Source organism: Lucilia sericata, unplaced genomic scaffold (genome assembly GCF_015586225.1).
Source record: "Lucilia sericata isolate MDLA Ls3-8-SP2 unplaced genomic scaffold, ASM1558622v1 Contig000161F_arrow, whole genome shotgun sequence".
Classification (NCBI taxonomy): domain Eukaryota; kingdom Metazoa; phylum Arthropoda; class Insecta; order Diptera; family Calliphoridae; genus Lucilia; species Lucilia sericata.
In genome coordinates this window covers 363,679-375,007 of record NW_023994191.1, presented here as the reverse complement: position 1 = coordinate 375,007, position 11,329 = coordinate 363,679, and the positions used below count along the sequence as shown (strand labels likewise).

Genomic DNA, 11,329 nt, shown 5'->3' with positions numbered 1-11,329 from the left:
GCTTAAAATCGACTGTAAGCCGGCTAAGTTCTCAAATAGTTTAATTTTCAAAGATTTTAAATAAAAACGGAATCCGAGAGATAAAAAAGTGGGATTTTGTATATAATTTATAACAACAAAATAACAAATAAAAGCACAAAAGTTGTGTGGGAAATTATGCAGGGATGAAAAAAATTTAAACAAATATTTTAAAAAAAGTTATTAATTCTTAAAAATTAAAAACAAATCCTTTCACCAAGTTTTATGATTATCGGCCTATATTTTCCAGGTATTTATTTTTGCCGCATAGTATAGTCATGTTTGTAATAAAATTATGAATAATCTAAATAACATTTGAATTTGTTTTTTAACTTTAATTTGTAATACGACATTAAAAGCGCCTCTCAAAGACCTTTCACATGATATCAAAATTATCATTCCTTTACGTGAAATAAATGTAAATAAAATAGGAAAAACTTTAAAAGTTTCTTCTTATTATTTGATCGAGATCAACAAACATTGGCCTAAGGATAAACAGGGGGACCGCGAAGACCAGTGGTATATATCTGTGTGTATTAAGCAGCAGAGAACCGTATTCAAGCCAACATTTAGTATTAGTAGACTGTAAAATGTTGTTCATAAACAAAATAAAATATTTTGCGTGCAAATACACCTTTAATGTACATAAATATACATTAATAAATTATTTCAATAAAGCGGGGAAAATAAAATGTAATTTCATGAAAACCTAAATATTTTTATAAATAGTTGTGTTTTGTTGCTAACGTTCAAAGGCAATTTCATATAAATTTAAAATTTATAAACGTTAGGAGTTAACGTGTAAAATTATACAAGTTAATTTTAACGTTGATAAAAGTGCTACCAATTCAAAAATAAAAATACAAATATTAATGTGTTTATGTCAAACAATAAAAAAATATTTTAAAATAAAATTTAAATCAAAGAAAATTACCAAATAAAAAAACCTTTTCAAGAAATTGTAAATAATTTCAAGATTTAGCAGATTTCTTCTGTGGAGTGATGCCAAGTCAGGTAATGTTCGTTTTGTTGCTAACTTTAAGCGTTAACACACATTGATAGCAACAAAACACAACTAATAATGAATATTATCTATAAAAAATATAATTCTGCTCGTCACTGTTATAGAAAATTCATAAAGTACCACTTAAATAAGGAAAAGGAAAATACTCCATTTAAAATTTTCTTTAACTCAAGTAACTGATTGTTTAGTTTCATGTTTCTAGGCAAAGAATATAAAGAAATTGGGGCTCGTCAGTTGGTACGTAAAGGAATTGTCATTCGGTACCTAACTCTAAGTATGTATTGGTAGAATTTTTGTATTAGTATTGGAGCTCCAACCACTTTCACCACACATTCCAAACAAACATACTTGCATAAAATCGTACATAAAAATTTTAGGAAAAATAAATAACATTTAAATTTCTACATTCGCAGATTTTTTACTTTATTTTGCCCACATCTGATCAGTAAACATTTAATAAATATATTTTTCGGACTTTAAATCTCTTTTTTTGCAAAAAAAATAAGTTTATTTTAAATAATTTTTTCATTTTCAATACCAAAATATACAACTTTGTTTTATCAATTTTAATTTCAACACACAAAAATTAATTGTCAAAAAAATTAAAAAAATCTTTTTTTAGTTTGTGAAAAATAAAAATATTTCGGATTGTTAAATGCGATAAAATTGTGTAAAAATTAAAAAATAGATTGCCAACTCAAGCTTTACCACGAAAAAGAGAGCTTTCTCTCTTCACACTTACATGTTCTCTGTGAATTCAACACAAAGCTACAACAACAAATATTGAATATTTGAAGTCCAAAATTCGCACATAAAAACGGTTCGGGCACAATTTTTATAACACAAACACAAATTTTATATTTTTTTACAATTATTTAAATATAATTTCTTCACAAAATTCTTTTTAATTTTCACAAACCAAAAAAAAATAATTTTTAATTATTTGACATTTCATTTTTTGTTTTTCTAATTTCAAATTGAAGGCATAGTAGCATTTTTTAGTAGCGAACAAATTTATGCAAATCGAAAAAATTAAAGAAATTTACATTTTAGCAAATATAAAATGCATGAAAAATATTAACATGCTTATATAAATGCAATCTTCTATTCAAAATGTAATAATAACCCGCTATTAGTTGTGTAAGTAGAGATGTGAAGTATTTGGACACAATAATATTTCTCACCAAGGTGTTGAATTCACACAGCACCCGTAAATGTGGAGGTGGAATGTCGTATACGTGAGAGTCGGACTACTTGTTATACTTTGTTCTATGGTTTCTAGGTTCATTATAATAGAAAACTTAAAAAAAGGTTCATTATAATAGAAAACTTAATTTTTAAAAAGTACCAATTGAAGAACGAAAAATTACGAATAGGTCAAATTTTATATGTTCGCATTTACATACATATATATGCCTAATCTTATATACCCATATGTCGTGAAAAAGCAAATTTCGAAAGTGGTCACATATATATGGACTTTGATCATTAGATTAATATGAGCATCAGCGTGATTTTCGGAATAGGAACTTCAATGAGGGATTGGGTCAATTGGGCAAGATCTCCATAAAAAGAATTTTTTTTTTTTTAATTCTACCATGTATTAGCTAAAAAAGTTTTTTTTTTTTCGTCGAATTCCATTATTACATCTACATTTGAAAGCCAGTTTTGCGCGTTTTAGCTATTTTCTGAAGATGATCTCATATGGGTTTAAGTAAATTATGCTTCGATTGTCATAAAATTTGGTAGAAATATTCTCGTTTGAACAAAACTTATTTTATTACGGTATTATTACGAAGTGTTGCCTCCACCTACGTGTTTGCTGTTCCACATCTGTCAGTATTCTACCATCGTTGTTGTTGGAAAAAGACTGATTCGATAGGCGACCAATAGTCTGGTATAGTTTTCTCATGTTATTCGAACCAGCCGCGTTTTCTGCCTCGTTCGCCATTGTCTCGAAATACTTCCGTTTATCCATACGTGCGGATCTTTTCACAGCCTTTGCAATATGGTTATATGCAGTTTTCATATTGGGTCTGTTTATTAATTGGTCCTCTGCTGTATCAAGTCCCATGTATTATCAGATATCCATATTTTCCACTTTCGGTTATGGTTCCCTTATCCGTTGCGAACCTCGTTTCTCTTGCCTTCATTGTTTAGTTTCTGGATATCAAGTCGTCCTCTTATTTTTTGTGAGCTTCGGTGCTCATATATTCTCCTCAGTTTCAATCTTATGGAAGCTATCACTAGCTCGTGATCACTATCTATGTCCGCGCTGCGTTTCGTACGAACATCCATTAAAGATCCTCTCCTTTGTTGGCGTATACAGATGTGATCTATCTGGTTTCTCGTGTTGCCATCCGGCGATGTCCAAGTATATTTATGGATATCCTTATGAGGAAATAGCAACCCTCCAATAACAAGGTTGAAAGCTTGACAGATGAAACGATCTCCGTTATCATTCCTTAAATCCAAGCCGTGATTTCCCATGATCCGTGATATTCCCGAGTTATCGGCACCGATTTTCGCGTTGAAGTCACCAGCTAGTAATAGGATATCACGCATTGGGATACAGCTTATAGTCGCAACCAACTGGTCATAGAATTTGTCCTTGACCCGATCTTCCGCGTCCTATGAATAACACATAATAAATACAAACATATAATTTCTTTCAGTGCAAAGCACACGTATTTCCATTTGTGTGCAATTTTATTTTTTCACAACAACATATTCGTTTTAAGCACTCTCTCGCTGGCCACCACTGGTCTAAATTCAATGGTCGCAAAACAGAATTTAGATGTAAAGCCATTTCTCTTCTACAGGGAGATTTAATATGATTAACCTTAGAATCCCCTCACACGACTGGGAGCGTCTGTTTTTCCCCGCTACTAGTCCATGTACCATGTTTGGATGAGTATCTTTTGACAGTACAGTCCGTTTGGGATCTTTAGATTCATAAACCTTTCAAACGTCCCGTTTAAAATCCACCAGCGTCTGTTCCCATATTGGGCGGCTTGGTGGTCTGCAAGTACACCATATGCAGAACTACTAAGTATAAAATACACATCGTACAACGTCCAATGTCCGACAAGATTCTGGATCCGAGCCGACCTTTATTTGTTCAAACAGAAGGGATGTTCATGATATTACGCTGGTTAGTTCCATGCATCATAATAGGATAAGGGGATGAAGAGTCTCAAGTTTTAAAATTGTAGTAAACAATGCGGCCCTAAAGCCCTTTAAAAATAGGAGAAGAACAGATTGGGAAATACAAATGGGGCTAATCTCACGTTCACTCCAGAACTGATATGCAGTTTACAAATCTCCCAGTTGATACGGAAATATCCATAAATAAAGATAGAATAATCTGGGCGATAAACCGCTTCGACCAATACAAATCACCGGGTCCTGACGGTATAATCTCATCTCATGCCATAACTAACTCGGATATATGACGCCTGCCTAAAATGGATTAAGTGCACAGTGTTCTTCATTCCTAAGGAGGAAAGATCTCTCAAACGAAGCCAAAGGATTTTAGACCAATTAGTATTTCTTCCTTTCTTCTTAAAATATTGGAAAGGATAATTTATCTACATCTCGGAATGCATATCAAACCTGACCTTCTATGAGCATCTCAGCATGCCTATATAAGACTGCACTACACTCGCTAGTATGTCATATTGAAAAGACCCTAGCGCAAGGGAAATATACACTTGTTGCCTTCTTGGACTCGAGGGGGCTTTCAACAATGTTCACCCTGATTCGATAATAACGGCCTAACTGGTCTAGGTATAAACCAACCAATAACACATTTCATCAAGAGATTATTGACCCAGCGGATCATTATCTCAGAAATGGGAGCAGCAAATGTCACAAAAGTGGCATAACGCGGTACCCCACAAGGTGGAGTTCTATCTCAACTTCTGTGGAACCTAGCGTTGAACCCATGGATCTTCTCATGGATCTTAGGTCTATGGGATTCAGGGTCATAGCGTATGCGGACCATGTGTCTGTAGTAGTATCTGGCAAATATCTGGATACTATATCACAAAGGATGGAGATTGCATTCAAGTCACTCAGCACGTGGCCTTGGTGTAAATCCATTGAAGCACAATATACCCATCTTCACTCTTCCACGATTAAATGGGGTAGAATTGAAATTATCTGATAGTGCTAAATATCTGGGAGTAATCCTGGATTCAAAACTATCATGGCATTTGAACACTTAATCTAGGGCTGCGGCCTTATACCCGTGTAAAAAGGGAATTGGTAAGTTATGGGGCATAAATACCAAAAGGCTCATTGACATGGTAGTTAAGCCCATACTGTTATATGGTGCACTTGTGTGGTGGAAGTCTGTACGCAAGGACTCACACCATTCGTACATCAGCTCTATTGATAACGGGGGCCCTTCGTACCACCCCGTCAAAGGCTTTCTTATTGATCTAAAGACCCAAGAGGTTGCCCTCATCGCGGCTATTAGACTCAACACAACTGGTATGTGGCATATGATTCAGGTCAGGTCACTCTGCTATTCTCAATTGCCTAACAACATTGACTATTGCATCGCAAAACAATCTTTTTATAGAAGCTTTCAGTGACTATCCAACACGATCCAAATGTGATGGAAACAATCCTCCATGACGGATCGTATAAGATCTTCACCGATGGCTCAAAATCAAACCAAGCACATTCTGGAACTGAAGTTTCCTTCAAGCTTCCTGACCAATGTAGCGTTCTTCAGGCTGAACTGTCAGCCATAAATCGGGCTGCAAACTGCCTCAGGTTTTACCGAATATATGGTGTTAATATTCGAATATATACCGATAGCCAGGCAGACCTTAAGGTTCTAAGTGGTGTCTACACAACATCAAACTTAGTCCTAGAATGCCGGGCATCCTTTAATGAGATGGCGAAACATTCCACAATAGGACTGTACTGGATTCCAGGACATCAACAAATTCCTGGTAATACCATTGCGGACTCTCTGGCCAAGTTGGGTTCCTCTCTTGCAAGAGAGCACACCGACCCTTTCGTCAGCATACCACATTCAAACTGCAAACGCTCTATACGTGAAAAACTACATGAGCTTGCGCAATGCAGATGGTCGATAGAAGCCACCTGCAGACAGGCAAGGATTATGTAGCCATCATTCAAACCCACGAAGATCCCAAACCCTTCTCCATATTCCGAGAGTCAATCTTGCATGACTTAGCGGATCTATCGGGATCGACATCCGAAAGATAGATTCCTATTTTCGTGCGACAAACTGGTTCGGTTTATGAAACCAGAGTAATTAGGTCGAATATCAGAGGGATCAATACGTTGGATATCACAAGGGATCAATACGTTGGACCCAAGTGTGTTCCCAGTGAAGAAATCGCGAGGACGACCTGCTAACCTAACCTAAAGTTACATTGTTATTAAAAAAATAATTTTTTATTTAAAGAATATTATTTGTCTTTTTAGATTTTTACACACACAAGAGATTTTTTTGCAAATAAAAAAAGCAGAAAACTTCCCATTTAAAATACACATGTTCGATGTCCTAGTCTCTTACGGTTTGTCAAACAGCAATGTACTTTTCGGATCTCGTGTTTATAGCAAACACTTTTTTGTTTGAAGTAAAAGCAACGAATTAGGCGCGTAAACACCAAAATATCTGAGGCGAAGCATATCATCGATAGTTAAGCAAAGTTTTACTCCTGCCAAATTTCAATAAGCGGCTTATTATAAGATAAAAGAAAACTTGCATAAATGAAAACAAATTTATTTTATATTTTAAAATTCCATAAATTTAACGAAAGTGTTCTGTAAATTATACAAAATATGACAAAATTTTTAGCCGTATTAAGCTGAAAATTTTTTGGCGGCGGCGGCTTTGACCTTTTGTTGGTCGGCTTAAAGCCGAATCGGCGTGGATCTCCGTTTGGCGTTGTTGACTTTTTCCCGTAATTGCGTTATTAGCACAGCCGTCGACAATTATTAACGGCGGCGGCCGCTGACACTAAAATGTCGGCGGCGGCTTAAAATCGACTGTAAGCCGTTAAGTTTTTAAAATATCAACAATTTTAAATAAAAACGGAGTCCCAAAGATTGAAAAGTGGGATTTTTGAAGCAAAAATTTTAAAAAATCGGGATTGTCGACCAGTGTAGGAAATTTCATGTATTTCTCTCGTTATACAACTCATTTTCACGAGATTAATTTTTAAACTCACGAGAACTATTTTTTTTTTCAACTCTTTATTTTTATACCGTTCACCTTCGTACGTAGGGTATATATAAGTTTGTCATTCCGTTTGTAATTTCTATAATATAATTTTTCAATCCTATAAAGTATATATGTATATTCATGTCCCAAGATTTCTTCGGGATCCATATTTTCAATAATTCTGTCAGACATGCATTCGAGATGTTTCGGAAAAATCGGTTCATAAATAACTGAGATATGAACAAAAAACGAGACTACCTCTGAAAATTTCGCAAATAAATGAGAATTTGTGTGCATGCAAGAAAACAACAACATGCATCTTAATATGGTAAATGTTGTTCTTGTTTACATGTTTATAACAACAAAACAGAGCAAGCTCAAAAATTGTGTGGGAAATTATGCTAGGATGGAAAAAATATATAAAAAAAAATTAAAAAAAGAGTTAAAAACATTGATTAATTCTTAAAAATTAAAAAAAATAAAAACAATTCCTTTCACAAAATTCTATGAGGATCGGCATATATTTGACCCTACCCCCCATATAAGACATCTTGCAGAAAATCAGTTTCTGAACAATTTTGCATTAAGAAAAATATCAATAACATAAAAACAAAGTTGCATTTTAACCATGAATATAGTTTTCTAATGCATTTATAAATATTACAGTTCCTGTATAAAATACTTTGTAAAAAATATCCAAACTTGGTAAACTGTGCAAAACTAAAATAAAAAATATGTTTGGGCATGAAATGCATACATATGTACATACATATGTATGTATTACTTCACGTTACTTAAACATTATACATATACATATGTAATAGTATGAACATTAGCGAGATAACTAATTTTGGCGAAATTTTTGGCATACCACCACCATGGCCACTGTTGTATAAGTAGCGAATATAATTTTTGTAGATCATTTGGAATCAAAAACATCACGCATCAACACCAATGCTGAAATAAACCAACTTTTACCCCTTTTTGGCCATTTCATCCCCTAAACGTTCGAGTTTCCAAAAATCTTTAGTGGATCTATACAATGCGAAAAAATAAGAACGTGGTTTTTCATATTTTTTAATGCTCTATTCGACTATTATATGCCAATTAACATATTTGCAAAAAATGCCCTAATGTACATATATCATTGTAATGGCCTGAACTTCTTCTTTATAAATTCATTGAGATACTTAAAATCGATTGAGATTCAACTAAGTTACTGACTTATAAGAGCTTAAAAATACGAAAAACCGATCTTTACCCGTATCTCAAAAGCAGATTCTTGTTCTACATGGATTCACCTTTCAGAAAAATATTATCACTTCACAGTTATTTATTTTTGCTGCATATAATATAATGCGCAAAAATAAATACCTGTGAAGTGATAATAATAAAATTTTCAATAATCTAAATAAAATTTGAATTCCTTCTTTTTAACTTTATGAGAAATTTGTAATACGCCATTAAAAGCGCCTTGCAATGACCTTTCACATGATATCAAAATTTCTTATCATTCCTTTACATGAAATATTAAATAGGAAAAACTATAAAAAGATAATTTTTATTATTTGATCCAGATCATCAAACATTGACCTAAGGGCAAACATTTTGGGAAACGTATTTTATAATGAACCAAACTTTCATTATCGGTGGGAACTTCAGTACCTTATTACGAGATGACAAAAGTTAACTTATTTTCAATAACAGACGGCGGTATAATGGCAGCCAGCAGATTCATTAGCATTATTTTAAACACTCAAAATAATTTCAATTGCGTATCATTGGCAGCCAAGAGCTTGCCTTCTCACTTCTGTTAAAAGGCTGATAGAAGGATTACTTAAAAAGGCCTATTAAACGGTCTTCCTTGAAGGTCTATTAGAAGATCTTTCGCTGAAGGTTTATAAGACCTTTAAACAATGATGGCAACCGTTTTGAAACGGTGATAAGGTATTGGTATTTTGGCTTAATTCGGCTTAATTGGCATATTTTGGTAACGTTATTTTAGAGGTAACGGTAGTGTACTAAAAAGATATTTAATTTATTTATTCAGTAATGAAAAAGCCAATATGGCCAAACAATATAATAAAATAATTTTTCTCTTTCTTTTCGTTTTAAAACCGAGTACACAAATCTAGTCGAAAGTAAATCGAATGAGTTTTATTATAATTCTTTTAAACCCCACAGAACCAAGTTTTACAGCTTATGTTGGGTTGTATTCTAAAATAATGTTTTCCCTTTAATCTGCTTAGTATATTCTCTTCAATTCCTACCAAATTGTGTCCTGAATCTCCTAATTATCTCTTTGGTCCATTTATAGCAGTACACTTTATTTTAAATGATTTCTTACCGATTTTTCAACCAATTCATTACCGGGAATTAAATGGGATGGTGTATTATATAGTGTATTGGAATACATACATATAGTGTATTTAAATGTTCGCCAAGGATATTGTCTCCTCAATTTTTATATTATAAAACATATATGTTTTCCCGTGAAATTTATAATAGCCAACTTTCTTGCTGCCCGTAAATCTAGCCAGTTTCTCTTCATATCCTTTACAAATTCAACAGGTATATTGACAATATTCATAGAGATCGATTTTAGGTAAGAAACCACACTGCGCTTTTGTTTTTAAAAATAAGTGTATTTATTTTGTTGTTGAGTGGTAACTCTAGAGATGCATACTATTTTAGTACATACTTAAAAAACAAGGCAACACTAAAAAATCGCCAACATTTTCGTCGCGATAAAATGGTTTCTAAATCGCTGAAATATCATAATCATAAAAATTCGCGGTTTTGCCAAAAAAACGCCAAAGTTTGTTTTTATGAAATCCGCATAAAAACGTCAAATTTTAATTTTAGCGGAAAAGTTTGTAACTGCCGGTCCACACTAGGAAACTTTTTTTGGGAAACTTTTGATTTTGCGTGAAAGAGAAAGAATATCATTCATCTCTCTCGCGGTACGGAGTTTCCCGTACTCGGAAACTTGTTTTGTTTTGTTATTCTTCTCATTCGTACAACAACAAATCAATGCAATTAATACGTAGTTTCTGAAACAAAAGTTTTCATGTGTGGACATTAAGGAAACTTCAAAAGAGAATCAAGAAAAAGTTTCTTAGTGTGGACCAGGTCTAAATTACCGAATGAAGAAAATAATAAATTTAAAAAAAATTTAATTTTGCCAAAACATTTAATACAAATTCTAACAACTTTTTAAGTTATTACTTTTATTCCCAAATCTTTATTCCCAAACTTTTTACTGAAAAATGATTTTTTATATATGAAACATTGACGGTTTTTCCAATTCTATTTGGTGGAAAAATAACAAAAATCTTCAATAGCTGTTTAAAAACGCATTATTCCCCGAAACTGCCATTTCAAAAACGCAAGTTTTGACGGGAAAACAGTAAATTTGGCAACATTGTAGCACGCCGTACTAAAATATAAAAGCAAGATTTTTTTGCAAGTTTTTGGAAAAATCTGCGAATTTTATATTATTTTTTAATTTCTGGCAAAACAACCAACAAAGCAAAATGTCGAAAGCTCATCCCCCAGAGTTGAAAAAGTAATACAGTTAATATATTTTTTAATAAAGTTACTAAAAAAATTATTTTTCCATTTTGCAGATACATGGACAAACGTATGCTATTAAAATTAAATGGTGGCCGCTCCGTTGCCGGTATATTACGTGGCTTTGATCCTTTTATGAATGTTGTGTTGGATGAAACGGTTGAAGAATGCAAAGATAGTACTAGAAACAATATTGGTATGGTAGTTATACGCGGTAACAGCATTGTAATGGTAGAAGCTCTGGATCGGGTTTAGCACTGTTTACATTTGTGCAGCCGCAAATTTCAAAATATATTCCATATTTGTATATAGGATACATGGAATACGAAATAAAGTATGTACACCAAGTGAATTGATGTATTTTATCTGTATCCTTAAACAAATAATTTGTATGTTTAGAAATTTATTTGGGGTTTGCAAAAACCTAAAGCTGGCAAGATCACTAGTACATATATCTTAAGTTAGTTTATATAGTATGTAATAAAGTATAATCTTTTAATACA

At 33.1% G+C, this 11,329-nt stretch overlaps 1 protein-coding gene across 1 annotated transcript; it reads left to right on the top strand.

The window, feature by feature from the left end:
• Window positions 1-10,623: 10,623 nt before the first annotated feature.
• LOC119601406 (probable small nuclear ribonucleoprotein G) lies at window positions 10,624-11,329 on the top strand. The gene is made up of 2 exons (XM_037952328.1): window positions 10,624-10,821; window positions 10,883-11,329. The coding sequence occupies exons 1-2, from the start codon at window positions 10,790-10,792 to the stop codon at window positions 11,079-11,081; spliced, it is 231 nt and encodes a 76-aa protein (XP_037808256.1). The 5' UTR covers window positions 10,624-10,789; the 3' UTR covers window positions 11,082-11,329.

Excerpts from the sequence above, each read along its gene's own strand:
- LOC119601406 (XM_037952328.1), top strand. The coding sequence starts at position 10,790 with ATGTCGAAAGCTCATCCCCCAGAGTTGAAAAA. Across the intron at positions 10,822-10,882 it reads CATCCCCCAGAGTTGAAAAA|ATACATGGACAAACGTATGC; the intron begins GTAATACAGTTA and ends TCCATTTTGCAG.